Raw genomic sequence first — 15,900 nt, 5'->3', positions numbered from 1 at the left:
GAGGTTAAATATGCATGGAACAAATGCATGAATAGAAATGTTGCATTTCTAAAACCTTAACACTTTAGATTTTAAAAAGATTTCTCCATTTTATCATCTCGGAGATCATTATTAGTCATTGACCCATATACAATTTATTTGTCCACAAAAACATTAACTGTGAAGCAAAATAATATTTCCGTTATTGTAAAATGTGTGAAGCTGGGAATGTCAAACTAGATACATGTCTAAAATCCATAATATCACTAGTGGTCATTGTGGCATCTAAAACCGTGACTTATAACTACAATAATCAAAAAGACGTTAATCAAATGATCTTATGGACATGGACTCGATTGGTAACTTGCTCTGTCGTCAATGATGAAGAGACTGTCTTTCACCTTTTGACGTAAATACGTCAGAGGTGAGACATTCCCTTTCAATAAAAGCCTCCGGTTCCAGGAGGATCAGAGCACCACGAGCAAGGAAGAAGCAGGAATTATTTTACTAGTATACTGTTTTTACTCTCCAAAGACCCAACTGAAACTCAGGGTAAGTTCTCGTTCTCCCTGTTTTCTTTTTGCTTGTTTGGTTATGCACGTTCTGTATGTTTTATAACGCTTCAATAATGCTGTTTCAGATGAACAGGTGTGTCGCTGGAGTTTGTGCGTCTCTTATTGTATGTGCTTTTCTTTCGGAAACACTCGGAATGGTGATTGCGGTAAGAGTTACTTTGATTCAAAATGATTTCTTTCATTATTTAATACTGTACGTTTTAATGGAAATTAAATTAGAATTCGCGGAAAAGTTGAAAACTGCTGGTATTTCGAAAAGATCCTCGGGGAAATACTGTTATAGGGCAGACCGGGGCAAGTTGTCACAATTTTTTTTTTTTTTTTACTCGAGTGAATTATTCTCAGGGTGGCTTTTTCTTGAAGTCAGTTCTGTTTAAACACATGCCTTAAAAAGTATTCGCTATTAAAAAGAAACATTTCCACTGTTGTTGCGTAAAAAAAAAAAAGACTGTACGGTGACCTTTTTGTGACAACATGGACAAGTTGTAATAACGGGACATGGCATTGGGTTTGTCAGAAAAATAACAGTATAAACGTAAATGTAACGTTAAAACGTATTGTTCCCCGGCATTTTTTAAGCTACAAATACACAAAAAAGTAGCCTATATGATCAATAAGTTATGACAACATATATTTTGACATTGCTTTAACTCATCAAAATAATATAAGCAATTTTCAACCTTATACAAGATTAAAATCAGTTTAATGTAATTTAAGTGGAAATGACTTAAACATCCAAGTTGATTGTACCTGAAAATGTAAGGTATAGCAATTTTTTTTTTTTTTACAGTGTGTGATATTTCTATGATTTTAGTTTGGATGACATATTTAAACAAAAAAATATATTAAGATTATTAAGGACTTACAAACTATTGCTAGAGAAAACAATTATTTGTGTAATTGGAGTTTAAATATATTTCTATATTCTATAAAACAGGCAAAAGAGAAGAGAGGATGGACCCTCAACAGTGCTGGGTATCTCCTCGGTCCTCGTGAGTTCTCCAACACATCTTACTTTTGTCTGTCTTCTTTCTTTACCTTTCCCCAGCTGTTTATGAAATACAGTTGCGTATGATTTATGTGGCCACTCGTGATTCTGCCAAGTAAGTAAGACATTCTGGAACAACATTACTGTCTGAAAATGTAGTCTTAACCCTATCCCAACCCATAACTTATCCTTAAAATCAGAGGGAAATGATAGGTGAATTACTAACCCTGCATGGTCTAAGCCTAAACTTGACGTAAACTGTAATCTTGTCCCTCAAACCTGAGCTGTTTTGATGTATAGCCTACATTCTTTTTCCTTATGTGCTTTACTTTTGCTTTGAGCGTGCAGGTCTACTTGTTTAAACCCGTTTAGTTTCCTGTTCGCTGTCTTTGATGAAATGTGTTGGGGTGCACTGATGTTGAGCTGATGTTGTGTAGGTCAGTTACAGAAACTCCCTGTGTTTCAGGTCGTATTGATCATCTTATACAGATTAAGGATTCTCCCAGTACAAGGGGGAGCGAAGATCTGCTTGGTCAATGTAAGATTGCTCCTGCAGGTTGTTGAAGTCAGATGAGGAATTGCTCTGTGATGTTTTGCTCTTTGTGCCATTTGCGGTTTTGCATTGCTGGTGATGGTTCGATTCATCTTTTCATCTAAACTGGAAAGATGAATTTATCATGATTTTAGATACATATTTTATGTGAGGTATGTGTATAAATGCATGAAGTATTTTTCTTCATGAACTTTGTAAATACTGTCAAACTGCTAGTCTTAAATGAATTAGTACTAACCCATATAGCAGCAGGTTGCTTTTTGAATAAGCAATAATTTTCTCTAATTTTCTTGCATTAATGGTGACTATTAAGGGAGATTTCACTCTTTCTTTTACTTTACTCTCCGCCTTTGCTTTTCCACTCTTGCTGTGAGCTTCTGCTGTCATTTTTGCTCTTTTTGCATTTGCTGGCGTTGTGAAAAAGAAGTACACTTTAGCATACTTTTATTACAGAAATAATATACTTTAAAAGTATTATACTTAAGTGTGAACTGAGTTTTCAGACATATCAGGTTGTTCTAAACTAACCTTTTTTCTTCTGCTGAACACAAAAGAAGATATTTTGAAGAATCTTGGTAACCGAACAGTTGTTGGTCCCCATTGACTTCCATAGTATAGAAAAGAAAAATACTATGGAAGTCAATGGGAACCAGAAACTATGTGTGTTCTTCTTTTGTGTTCATCAGAAGAAATACATTCATACTTGACGGTGAGTAAATAACGACAGAATTTTTTCTTTTTTGGATGAACTATCCCTATTAGATTGTTTTTACCAAGTGCAAACTGAAATTAATGTTTTCAGACACTTGATTGCATGTCATTTGCAATTAAATTAATATGTGTAATAGTTAAGATTTTTATTACATACTTATGAGTGCTTCTAGTAGTACATCTTTATATGTATTTGTCTGTTAAAATATGGTTAAATTTTATTGATGCTAAACTAAAATATACAAAAACATGTTATGTATTTAAACACGTTTGTAATTACTTTTAAAATGTATTAACTTTAAATGCAATATTAACACACTACAGTTAAAATTATAATCAAGAACATTACTGTAGTGTGTTTAGTCAACACACCAAATAAAAAAAGCACAACAGAAATGATTGAAATATGATAAATGTACAACTTTTAATTTGATATTATTATTACAAAGTGCACTTTTTAAACGTGTCTTTTTAAGTACACTTCAATGGCCTTTTATTTAGGTAATATTGTATTACATGCAAGTACAGTAAAGTAATGTATTTTCAAGACATTTAAGTGCACTTCTTTTTCACAAGGGTGTGAGTGTGTGCTTCGCATTGCAACAAAAAGCAATTCCATGACTCAAGTCCTGCAGGTTGCTCTACTCAATCTGTCCCAAAAAACAACAAAAACAACAACAACAACAACAACAACAACAAAAATGATATTCCTCGGATAATGACTTGTCGCATTAGGAACATATGTGTGCCACAGGCAGGTCTATGAATATCAGCCGTGGCGTCAGGGTCTGGTGGCTCGGGTTCTCAGCGGGTTGTTCAAATGATCAGTGTGATTATGTGTGGTTGTGCTTTGTGATCAGATGCCATAGACAGCCACAGGAGTCTAAGTGACAAGCACGGGCTGGCGGGGAAGAGAGAAATGCCCATGGAAGAAGATTTCAAGACCGGTAAGAAGCATGCACCGCCAGTGTGAAAGCCCTGTGTTAGTTGAGATCAGTTTCTGGATGGTTTATTAGAGTCTCTAAAGGCTGGGAAGTGTATTTAACGATCCATTTAGATGATCATTAACTTTTAATTATGCACGTTCACAGATGTTGTAGCAAAGCTTTGTGATTAAAAGAATAAATGATAATGACCCTTATAAAATCTTGTAATAACCGTTTCTGGTCTTTAGGAGCTCTGAGGATATCAGATGAGGAGGTTGTCCATACCATCATAGACTTTCTTTCTTATCTCAGATTAAAAGGTAAGTGCAACTTCGCTAGATTTACATTTTATGTGCTGATTTTGGGGAAAAGGGTTTTGCATAATAAACAGCACTGATAATATACATAAATAATTATATATATATATATATATATATATATATATATATATATATATATATATATATATCTTAACAATAATATGTGTGTATATATATTATATATTATGTGTCTGTGCATATATAAAATAAATGTAATACACATAAAAGCTTTTATGTTAGATGAGATTAATCGATCTGACAGCACTAATATACACATACTGTATATATAGAAGTTTAGGGTCAGTAAGTTTTTTTAAAGAAATCAATACTTTTGTTTAGCAAGGATGCATTAAATTGTGTCAGAAAAGACATTTCTAATGTTATAAAAGATTTCTCTTTCAAATAAATGCTGTTCTCTTGAACTTTCTGTGCAGTTCTGAATAACATCTCTGAAAAAAACTGTTCACCTAATATATCTTGACTGCAAGGAAGTGAATTGTTCTAATTTTCCCATTTTATTTCTTACTCCATCCTGCAGAAATTGGGGCTCTTGACAGTCTGCCTTCCTCTTTCACATCAGAGGAGATAAGCCAACCCTAATTTTGACGGAATTCAGCATTTACACACCCTGACCTCCACCGCACTCGTCTCTCTCAGAGGCTCTATTAATGTTCGACGTCTTCTCCACGCGCTAACATGTCAATTTTACCATGTAACTTTAATCTGTCAGAATCACTGATGTATGGATGGATTCAAAAAATAAAACTCATAAATGGCATTTGACTCAACTTATATTTTATTTGTATATTCATAGAAAAGGCAAAAAGCATGTCAGGCTATTTCAGACAGGTAGCAAAAACCTTTTTTTATTTTAGGAAGATTTGTACTTCTTGGTTGGGACACACAGGTGGAAGCATGAATAATTAATCCCGCAGGTCTTAAGCTCCTCAGTGGTCATCTGGCACTCGGACAATGTGGCAATATGGAGATCACCAGGGTAAGCTTTCTCCAGTGTAGTCCACAAATCCACCGTGATGTTTCTCCGTGAATCCAGAAATGACAGACAACACGGATAATATGCTCTCCTCTGGACTCAAAGGTGCCTGTAAATGGCAAGTAAATGAAAAAATGGATTCAAATAAGTAGGCCTAGGGATTGACACAATTTTCATAATTTAATGACAAGCTTGCGATTTAATTCCGATTCACAATTCCGATTCAATTTGATTGGATATATGTGACCCTGGACCATAAAACCAGTCTTATGGGTAATTTTTTTTAAATTTAGATTTATATATTATCTGAAAGCTGAATAAATAAGCTTTCCATTGATGAATGGTTTGTTAGGATAGGACAATATTTGGCTGAGATACAAAATATTTGCAAATCTGGAATCTGAGGGTGCAAAAAAATTGAAACATTGAGAAAACCGCCTTTAAAGTTGTCCATTTATGTTCGCAATTGTGCTGCATTCACTCACAAAAATATATTTTTTAGATATTTACAAAATATCTTCATGGATCATGATCTTTACTTAATATCCTAATGATTTTTGGCATAAAGAAAAATCTATAATTTTTACCCATACAAAGTATTGTTGGCTATTGCCACAAATGTACCCGTGTGACTTATGACTGGTTTTGTGATCCAGGGTCACATCAGGTACAGAGAGTACATGTCAATTCTTCAAGGAAAAATCTAAACTTGTTCAAATGAACAACTGTAAATGTATATATTCATTTAAATTGCACATAAGGCAGTTTTTATAATAATGTTGTTGTGAAATACAAACATTCAACCAGTGGCAGTAATGAATATGTAATATAGTGCATACATTTAGCAAAATGCTCATTTCTAGTTCCCTTTCGTGGTCACTCCGAGTTACGTCGGATGACGACGATTGGGGTTTCGCTTAGAAGCCTATCACCTTCGAGTATATAAAACGAGCCAATGGCAATGAAATGCCATGGGTCTGCGGAATTTGCATAGCGTAACTCCGCCCGCCGCAGGGGGTATATAAGGAAGTACGCTGCACAATGCAGACATGCTTTCGCTTCGGAGCTGAGAACTTCTCCACTCCTGCAAGCCAAAGATTCTGAGTTAGTCTTCTCTTACCTTCGAGACGAGCGAGCTCTCCGGTGTTGGTGTGACGGCGATTTCAGCGAGTGCACACTTCCCTGCTGATCTTGTCAGTGATCTGACAGTTAGTGTGATTTCTCCCTGTTCGCTTCAACATCCGCGGAGTTTTCCTCTCACAAAAAGAGCATTGCATGTGGCACGTCTTTTTAAAGATGTCTCGCCCGTGCACTTCTGGTTGTGGTCGCGATGTATTTTCTCCTGATGGGCACAATCTCTGCTTAGCGTGTTTGGGCGTTGATCACGCTGAAGCAGCGTTTGTGGATGATTCATGTTCTCATTGCGGGAACATGACCATCTCCATGCTGCGGTCGAGACTCAATGAGCTCATCAGAGCGAGAGTCCCCTCATCCACACCCCGATCTACGGTCTCCCCGAGAGGCTGTACTTCGGCTGGTGGCCAGGGTGACCTGAGGGTATCTGTGTGGGACAAACCGCCGATACGTCCACGGTCCACACACCCCTCTTCAGCATTGGTACCCGCGAGCGTGCAAACCGAAACCGCCGGTCCCTCTACGGAGGCCCCGTGCGTTTCGTTTCGCGTTCCACAGGAGGATGCAATGTCGATCACTGCATCACAAGGTGGGCATGAGTCCTCGGGAAGTGAGGATTCAGCTGTGTTGCCGCCCTCGGGCGTGCCAGCATTGCCCGAGTCTGATCCCGAGTTGACTGCCATGCTTTCCCGGGCAGCCGCGGCCATTGGGCTCGATCCAGTGCGCTCGCGGCTGGATGATTGGTTTTTGGGAGCGGCCGCTGACATTCGTCGCCGCCCAACCCCAATACCATTCTTCCCGGAAGTGCATGAGGAAGTCACGCGGTCCTGGAAGGCTCCCATGTCTTCCCGCGATCGTTCGTCGGCTTTCTCCGCCTTTCCTCCCCTCGATAGAGCTGATGCTTGTGGGTACACTGGGATTCCCACGGTTGAACGTTCTGTCGCGATGCAGCTGTGTCCGGCAGGCGCTTCATCACGTGATGATCCTAAGCACCCGTCCAAAGCCTGTGGATTCTCGTCCACTCTCGTGGCGAAGTCTTACAGTGCGGCGGGACAGGCAGCTGTCTCTTTGCATGCCATGGCCATTCTGCAGGTCTACCAGGCCCAGATGCTTCGTGACATGCACGAGGGCAGGACAGACCCAGGGCTCGTTGATGAGCTGCGCGCCGCCACCGACCTCGCTCTCCGAGCGACGAAGGTGACCGCGCGCTCCCTGGGTTTGGTGATGTCCACAGCTGTGGTCCAGGAGAGACATCTCTGGCTGAACCTGGCTGATATGTGTGAGCCCGAGCGGACTCGTCTGCTTGATGCTCCCATATCCCAGGCCGGCCTTTTCGGCGGTGCGGTCGAGGATTTTGCCCAACAGTTCTCGACCGCCCAGAAGCAGACTGAGGCTATCAAGTATATTCTGCCCCGACGCTCCGCTGCTCAGCTGTCGGCACAGAATCCTCAGCCTGCTCGCCGCCGAGGGCGCCCTCCCGCGGCCGCCCCTCCCGCACGGCCCCAGCAGCAACCTTCACCCGGGCCGCGTTGTGGAGAGAGCCGCAGGCAGGCGCCACAGCCCTCTCTAGCCCCGCCGCCCGCTAAACGCCAGGCCGAGCGGCGCTCCCGAGACGGGCTGCTCAGGGTTGGCTTCAATTCTGTCCCAGGAGCTGGTAGCAGGGCCACTCCTTCCCCCGGTGGAGGGCCGGGGGAGAATCTTTTGTTCTCCACTCCCCGCTGCTCGTCCAACGACGAGCAGTACTTTGATGTGGTTGAAGACAGAATTGAATTCCCCAATCCTGAGCCGACAGAGTCCGAGGGCCGCAGTGCGCGCCACCCTCGGGTCCCGCCACTGCCGCCCTCCTCTGTCCCAGAGGTGTGGGATGACAGCACGCGCCGCCCACGGGCCACGCTCCTCTCATCCCCCTCTGTCGCCAGACCCCTGCCAGAGCACGCCCCCGTGGGACGCGCGCCCTCCCCTGGCCTCCTCTGGCAGGACGCGGTTAATGACCGTGCCCCCGCACAGGGCCGCTATGCCACCCTCGCCGGTGCCGGTCATTCCGCCTCGCTGCCCCACCGACGGTACGTCTGTGGTTCGTATGTCCCCGCTGGTGCACTTTCTGGAGGCCTGGCTAGAGCTTCCCAGACTGTCCCGCTGGGTCGCGAGAACCATCAGGCTCGGCTACGCGATTCAGTTCGCGAGATCTCCTCCCCGCTTCAGGGGAATCCGCTTCACTATGGTCGGTGGCAATGCCCCTGTCATGAGAGCGGAGGTCGCCACCCTGCTGGCGAAGGGTGCGATCGAGATTGTCCCTCCAGCCGAAATGAAGTCCGGCTTCTACAGCCCTTACTTCATTGTACCCAAGAAGTCCGGTGGGTTACGGCCAATCCTCGACCTGCGCGTCTTGAACCGCTCCCTTCACAGGCTGCCATTCAAGATGCTCACGGCCAAACACATCCTCCAGTGTGTGCGGCCGCAGGATTGGTTTGCAGCGATCGACCTGAAGGACGCCTACTTCCATGTCTCCATTTTACCTCGACACAGACCGTTTCTACGGTTTGCTTTCGAGGGGCAGGCATACCAGTACGCGGTTCTCCCTTTCGGGCTAGCCCTGTCTCCTCGCGTCTTTACGAAGGTCGTCGAGGCAGCCCTTGTTCCCCTCCGAGAACACGGGGTTCGCATCCTGAACTATCTCGACGACTGGCTGATCCTAGCTCACTCTCGAGACCAGGTTTGCGAACACAGGGACCTAGTGCTCCGGCACCTAGTCCGTCTGGGCCTTCGGGTCAACTGGGAGAAGAGCAAACTCTGCCCCGTGCAGAGGATCTCTTTTTTCGGTATGGAGATCGACTCGGTCGCCATGTGCGCGCAGCTTACGAGCGAGCGCGCGCAGTCACTGCTGACTTGTCTTCGTCAGTTCGAGGGCAAGAGTGCGGTTCCACTGAAACTTTTTCAGAGGCTCCTGGGGCATATGGCATCCGCAGCCGCAGTAACGCCGCTGGGGTTGCTTCATATGAGACCGCTTCAGCTTTGGCTTCGCGATCGAGTCCCGAGGTGGGCATGGCAACACGGCACGCTCCAAGTCCCAGTGACTCCAGCCTGCCGTCAGACCTTCACCCCGTGGGCGAACCTCAGTTTTCTACGGGCCGGAGTGCCCTTAGAACGAGTTTCCCGGCATGTTGTTGTATCAACAGATGCCTCCAACACGGGCTGGGGCGCCATGTGCAATGGTCATGCTGCCGCGGGCTCCTGGACAGGACCCCAGCGCCTTTGGCATGTCAATTGCCTCGAGTTGCTGGCTGTACGTCTCGCCCTGCACCGCTTCCATGCGCTGCTCAGGGGTCAGCACGTACTAGTCCGATCAGACAATACCGCAACAGTAGCGTACATCAACCATCAAGGTGGTCTACGCTCCCGCCGTATGTCGCAACTCGCTCGCCACCTCCTCATATGGAGTCAGAAGCATCTGAGGTCGCTTCGAGCCATTTATATCCCGGGACACCTGAACCAGGCGGCCGACGAGCTGTCTCGAGTTCGGCCTCTCGCTGGAGAATGGCGACTCCATCCCCGGACGGTTCAGCTGGTTTGGGATCAGTTCGACGACGCACAGGTAGACCTGTTTGCCTCCCACGACTCGTCCCATTGCGACCTGTTTTATTCCCTGACCGAGGGCACGCTCGGCACGGATGCACTGGCGCACAGCTGGCCGCGGGGCCTACGCAAGTATGCGTTTCCCCCAGTGAGCCTTCTTGCGCAGACCTTACGCAAGATCAGGGAGGACGAGGAGCAGGTCATTTTGGTTGCCCCGTATTGGCCCAACCGGACCTGGTTCTCCGAACTAGTACTCCTCGCGACAGCACCTCCCTGGCCAATTCCTCTGAGGAAGGACCTCCTTTCTCAGGGACGGGGCACCTTATGGCACCCTCGTCCCGATCTTTGGAACCTCCACGTGTGGCTCCTGGACGGGACGAGGCAGGTTTGAGTACCCTACCACCTGCGGTGGTGGCTACCATCACTTCCGCTAGAGCATCGTCCACGAGACATGCCTATGCGTTGAAGTGGAACCTCTTCGTCAACTGGTGTTCTTCTAAACATCAAGAACCCACGAAATGCCCGATCAGTGTCGTGCTTTCCTTCCTGCAAGAAGGGTTGGAGCGAAGGCTGTCTCCCTCCACCCTGAAAGTGTATGTTGCCGCCATTGCCGCACATCACGAAGCAGTTGATGGTAAGTCTCTGGGAAAGCACGACCTGATCGTCAGGTTCCTGAGGGGAGCGAGGAGACTAAATCCTCCTCGTCCTCCCCTCGTTCCCTCTTGGGACCTCTCAGTGGTTCTAACTGCCCTGCAGAGTGCTCCATTTGAGCCTTTGCAATCAGTGGAGCTTAAGTTCCTGTCAATGAAGACAGCGCTCCTGGTTGCATTGGCCTCCATCAAGAGGGTAGGGGACCTGCAGGCATTTTCGGTTGACGAAGCGTGCCTGGAATTCGGGCCGGCTGACTCTCACGTGATCCTGAGACCCCGGCTTGGATATATGCCCAAGGTTCCTACCACCCCCTTTCGAGACCAGGTGGTGAACCTGCAAGCGCTGCCCTTGGAGGAGGCAGACCCAGCCTTGGCACTGCTCTGTCCAGTACGCGCCCTCCGTGCTTACGTAGACAGAACGCGGTGTTTCAGGACCTCAGACCAGCTCTTTGTCTGTCATGGTGGGAAGCTGAAGGGAAAGGCTCTCTCAAAGCAAAGGTTATCTCACTGGATAGTGGATACCATTGCTTTGGCATACCAGCAGCAAGGTCGCCCGTGCCCCCTTGGTGTGAAAGCCCACTCCACACGTAGTGTGGCTTCCTCTTGGGCTCTAGCGCATGGCGCCTCGCTAACAGACATTTGTAGAGCTGCAGGCTGGGCGACACCCAACACATTCGCGAGATTCTATAATCTCCGCGTAGAGCCAGTTTCTTCTCATGTACTCGCTTCAACCAGCCGGTGCTAGATTCTGCTCAGGTGTCTTCGCTTGCTCGCCATTCCTCTCCACGGACGGGATACGTGCGATATTCTCTCAGGTGAGTCTGATAAGCTCTGAGTTCCTCCAGCACTGGTGACGTCAACGCCTGAGTTATGCCAATCTGCCATAACGCAGCTTTGCGCTTGACTAGGTGCCTCCATGTGCATGGTTCCCCCTCTGGGCGACCCCCACATGTGTATTCCACTGTAAGTCTCCTTGTGAGCGTGTGTCTTTCCCTTGGCAAGCCACCTTGCCACCCCTGGGGTTTAAAATTCCACCTGCGGCTGGACACCCCAGTGATTCTCCATATGCATCCCTCTGGGTCATATGTGTATTCTAAGTCCCCCCCATCATGGCTGGGCATGATTGCATATTTCTCTCTGGAGATATGCTTCCCAGTGTACCTTGGTATCCCTGTGTTAAGTAGGACTCCTTCGTTCGTGCTAGTCTCACAACAGGGAGCTCAGACTTACGCAGGGCACTGGAAGACAGCCGAGGTGGCGTGATTAGACTGGAACCCCAATCGTCGTCATCCGACGTAACTCGGAGTGACCACGAAAGGGAACGTCTCGGTTACGGATGTAACCCTCGTTCCCTGAGTGGGAACGGAGACGTTACGTCTTCCTGCCACTTCCGCTGTACCGCTGAAAAACGCCTGGGGCCAGTCTCGGCTCCTCAGCGAAGGCATGTCTGCATTGTGCAGCGTACTTCCTTATATACCCCCTGCGGCGGGCGGAGTTACGCTATGCAAATTCCGCAGACCCATGGCATTTCATTGCCATTGGCTCGTTTTATATACTCGAAGGTGATAGGCTTCTAAGCGAAACCCCAATCGTCGTCATCCGACGTAACGTCTCCGTTCCCACTCAGGGAACGAGGGTTACATCCGTAACCGAGACGTTCATTTATTTAACTACGGAACTTTGGTCATTGAATGGCTTTTCTGAGGTAAACGTAATGTTACGTGACATTGTTTACAAGCTTGTCTTTTAGCGATTACATGATACTTGAAACATTTCAGTAACGTTCAACATGCCTTCTGATGTTCAATCATGTTTATTTCGTGTTATAACAAGTAGTAAAGATGCATCATGTTCAGGAACTCGAGATGCCGAGGAAAACATTCCACTGCAAGTTAAATTAGATATTACAAATAATAAGGAAGTAAAACAATGTGTTGCTGGTGCAAAGATGAGAATGTGTATTTTGTACAAAATTTGCAACTGATTTTTAGTTTTAAGTTGTGACTTCTGTTACATACTAAACAGATATTTATAAGTTTATTTTAAAGGAACACGCCGACTTTTTGGGACTTTATCTTATTCACCGTATCCCCCAGAGTTAGATAAACCCATACATACCCTTTTAATCTCTCTGCGTGCCGTAACTCTGTCTGACGCACCCACCGCTAGCCTAGCTTAGCACAAAGACTGGAGGTAAACAGCTCCAGCTAGCATACTGCTTCCAATAAGAGACAAAATAACGCCAACATTTTCCTATTTACATGTTGTGATTTGTATAGGCGAAGCACTGCTACTTGGGCGGAGTGATTTGCTCGCAGCGCCTGAGAAGCCCCGTGATGAGGAGCAGAGAGTTCGCTCAGAGTTGGAGTAAATCACTCCGCAGAAGTAGCAGTGCTTCGCCTTCTGAGAATATAGTTCCCAGTATATATACGGTTAGAAGATGGTTGTGTCTCATGTGACCTTGTTATTCGTACACACTGTGACTATACAAATCACAACATGTAAATAGGAAAATGTTGGCGTTATTTTATCACTTATTGGGAGCAGTATGCTAGCTGGAGCCGTTTACCTCCAGTCTTTGTGCTAAGCTAGGCTAGCGGTGGGTCGGCCCAAAAAGTCGGCGTGTACCTTTAAAATGCAGAGTATTGAAAATCTAAATAAAGCTCTGTAAACACTGTAAAACACTATCCCATCAGGGAATCAAAAGTTCTACACACACTTGCGGTCTTGAAGGGTCCACTTGAACCCTTGGGCCAAAGACAGGAAATACATGAATTTAAGTGGTCAAGTGCAAAGACCGCAGGTGTGGGTATTTGGACAGGCCCTTTGTTGATTAATAGTGCAGTGATGACCCCGGAAGACTAATTCGACGCTGGTTTCTGTGCTGCTCACACATCCAAAGCTCGCTCACAGAAAGACGCCTCTCACATAGTGCGCAAATACTGAATACTGTTCTCTTTCAGATCTTCTTGCACTTGAATGGACAAATACACACAAACAGTTGAGAAAGAAAACACAGGTGTAACTATATTGAATCCGTGCATTTGGTCTTAAAGTGACAGCAGCCTAATATTCCAGCTGCCGTCTGTATTATGAACGCTGATCAAACAACAAAAGACAGAAAATTCCCTCGCTGCTCTTGACTTAATAACTTTTGTAACTATATTTGTAATGTATACTTTATTTATAAAGTGCAGTGTTATTTTACATTTGATTACAGTTTCTGTTCCAGAATCTCAAAACACTGTTTATTTCATTTGTATCTCAGTTGTATTTATGCGTGCTACTGCTAATTTGTTTATTTGTTCTCATTTAATTACTGAGTGTTTACTTGCCTTTAATAATGCTTGAAATTCATATGAGCTAGGCTAGTTGTTTTTGCTGTTGTATTTTTAAACCACAGACAAACTGTGTGTAAGTGCTCTTTAGCCTGTTGATTTTTGTTCATGGTATTCAGTTGCAACGAAATGTTTGGCAAAAAGACTTAGAATAAATGTGAATGATATCTCTTTTTTTTACAATGAGAATCGATTAGAATATTTTAAAAATAGATTAATTTTATCAACTGAAAAACATTCATACTCACCATTGGTCCGCCCATATCAGTGCGCACCCAACCAGGGTGAAGGGCGACACACAAGATCCCATCAGCTTCCAGATCAATAGCCAAACACCTTGTAACCATGTTCAAGGCACTCTATATATAAAAAAATATTAAAAAAATAAAAAAATCAAAGTTAAGTATGTAAGTTCATAATATGACAGCACCTGAATCATTTCCCCCCCAAAGCAAATAACAGGTGTTTTACCTTAGATGCCCTGTAAGCATAACTCTTGAAGCTCGCTCCTTCGCCCCAGTTGAGCTGGCAGGAGCCCAGGAGAGATGACACATTGATCACTGCGGCTCTGTGGATTCCCATGTTACTGCCTTCAGCTGCCGCCCTTTTCAACAACGGCAGGAAAGCCTGGAAAAGACCATAGGGAATTAAATAAAGAGGAACAAGAAGTTTCTACAAAAAACCCTATCATTGCAGTTCTAAAAAGTATTAGCATTAGATTAAAGTTGCCAGTGTTTGGTTGGTAATTGGTCCAGCCATATTACCTTGGTCATAAAAAGAGGAGCCACTGTGTTACTCTCAAAGGTTTTCATCATGGCATCTCGTGTGACTGTGTTCAGTTCAGAGGTGATGTTAATCGCTGCATTATTAATTAAGCAGTTCAAGCCATCAGCACCCACAAGGGATTCCACTGCCTGCACTGCTGCATCCACACTGGTGTCACTGGTGACATCTGATAGAAATAACAACCGGTTTGATCCAATTCATTAAAAAGAATGGACCACACAAATTAAATATATAGCAGATGAAAAAGTACACAGAAGCATAACTAGAAAATATTTTATTCTCAGTAGAACTTTCCATTGTTATTCACAACCAGTGTTGTTATTGTTAAAAAAAAAAAAAACTGATATTTCCATGATTCCCAGAACTGTTTGAATCCTTGTCATTGGTCTCCACCTACGGGACATATATAATAATTGCACTCCACTAGTAATATTTTGGGCGAATTCCGGAAGTAGGCACCCTACTTGTATAATCAAGTTATAAACTATGCTTTATGTGTGTGACTGTGTTCTCAAACAAAACAAAACCACTTAAACTATTCCGTTTACGCTAGCTCGAACTGTCCCTCATCTAGCTTTAAAACGACTGGACACGAAAGACAGTATAACTCACCTAGAGGCACAACATGAACGCCTGGATTAGACTGGGCAAGCTCTTGCAGTTCCTGACAATGACAGCAAACATAATCGCTCGTTAAGCAAGCTATAGTTATTCTGCATATTCGCTGTCTGTCGAGCACTGTGATAGCTTACCTCTGCAGCTGCTGGATTCCGGGCGGTTGCAATGATCTTTTGGGGTCTTTCCGGGGTAGCGAGCAGCTGTCTGACCATTTGCAGTCCGAGCCCTCTGCTCGCGCCCGTGATCAGCACCGAGCGACACTTCGTGAAATTGATCATCATCTTCAAAATGTCGCGAGCACTCCTCGCGCACTCTCTCTTTAAAGGGTTTCCCAATTTATGGAAAACTGGAGGCGGGGTTAGTTTCATAAGCGTCCTACCTACAACCAGATTTTAGTGAATTAATGCATTAGAAATGACGGGAAAAGGTGATGCCGCTAAATTCAAATAAATCGCTTCACTAATGTTTATATTAAGATTATTTTACTAATTTACTTAAAATTTTCATATAATACAAATATCATTAAATCACCTAAATGTACTGTTTACCTAGCCGATTGCAAAATAAAAAAATATATAATTATGTGAAAAACAGACGCGCGCGACCTCTCGCGGTTTTTTACTGTTAATGCGCGTGAGTACCTTCGAGCTATTTTACAGCATCTGTAACGTCGAATATATATCTATATAAAAACTCTTATATAGTCTTATATAAGTCAATTTTGTTATTTTAAACGGTCAAAAATCCATACGTAC

General features: G+C 44.6%; 2 protein-coding genes across 3 annotated transcripts; one reads left to right on the top strand and one right to left on the bottom strand.

Moving 5' to 3' along the window:
- The first annotated feature begins 434 nt into the window (after positions 1-434).
- Positions 435-4,829, top strand: gal (galanin/GMAP prepropeptide). Of its 2 annotated transcripts, XM_084396327.1 has the most exons (7): positions 435-531; positions 620-700; positions 1,492-1,546; positions 2,009-2,080; positions 3,667-3,753; positions 3,981-4,052; positions 4,591-4,829. In XM_084396327.1, the coding sequence occupies exons 2-7, from the start codon at positions 620-622 to the stop codon at positions 4,650-4,652; spliced, it is 429 nt and encodes a 142-aa protein (XP_084252453.1). In that variant the 5' UTR covers positions 435-531; the 3' UTR covers positions 4,653-4,829. The 2 variants fall into 2 exon arrangements, with proteins under 2 accessions (XP_084252453.1, XP_084252454.1); XM_084396328.1 differs by lacking the exon at positions 2,009-2,080.
- Positions 4,826-15,554, bottom strand: LOC311282523 (C-signal). The gene is made up of 6 exons (XM_084396326.1): positions 15,280-15,554; positions 15,140-15,191; positions 14,506-14,693; positions 14,213-14,368; positions 13,990-14,100; positions 4,826-5,155 (listed from the first exon to the last, which is right to left on the bottom strand). The coding sequence occupies exons 1-6, from the start codon at positions 15,511-15,513 to the stop codon at positions 5,042-5,044; spliced, it is 855 nt and encodes a 284-aa protein (XP_084252452.1). The 5' UTR covers positions 15,514-15,554; the 3' UTR covers positions 4,826-5,041.
- Between the last annotated feature and the right edge of the window lie 346 nt (positions 15,555-15,900).

Source organism: Rutilus rutilus (genome assembly GCF_951802725.1).
Source record: "Rutilus rutilus genome assembly, chromosome: 23".
Lineage (NCBI taxonomy): Eukaryota > Metazoa > Chordata > Actinopteri > Cypriniformes > Leuciscidae > Rutilus > Rutilus rutilus.
The sequence above is the reverse complement of the archived record's forward strand: the minus strand, read 5'-3'. Positions and strand labels throughout refer to the sequence as shown.

Excerpts from the sequence above, each read along its gene's own strand:
- gal (XM_084396327.1), top strand. The coding sequence starts at position 620 with ATGAACAGGTGTGTCGCTGGAGTTTGTGCGTCTCTTATTGTATGTGCT. Across the intron at positions 1,547-2,008 it reads TGGGTATCTCCTCGGTCCTC|GTCGTATTGATCATCTTATA; the intron begins GTGAGTTCTCCA and ends CCTGTGTTTCAG. Across the intron at positions 4,053-4,590 it reads TTCTTATCTCAGATTAAAAG|AAATTGGGGCTCTTGACAGT; the intron begins GTAAGTGCAACT and ends TCCATCCTGCAG.
- LOC311282523 (XM_084396326.1), bottom strand. The coding sequence starts at position 15,513 with ATGAAACTAACCCCGCCTCCAGTTTTCCATAAATTGGGAAACCCTTTA. Across the intron at positions 15,192-15,279 it reads GGAATCCAGCAGCTGCAGAG|GAACTGCAAGAGCTTGCCCA; the intron begins GTAAGCTATCAC and ends TGTCATTGTCAG. Across the intron at positions 5,156-13,989 it reads CTGATATGGGCGGACCAATG|GCACCTTTGAGTCCAGAGGA; the intron begins GTGAGTATGAAT and ends TGCCATTTACAG.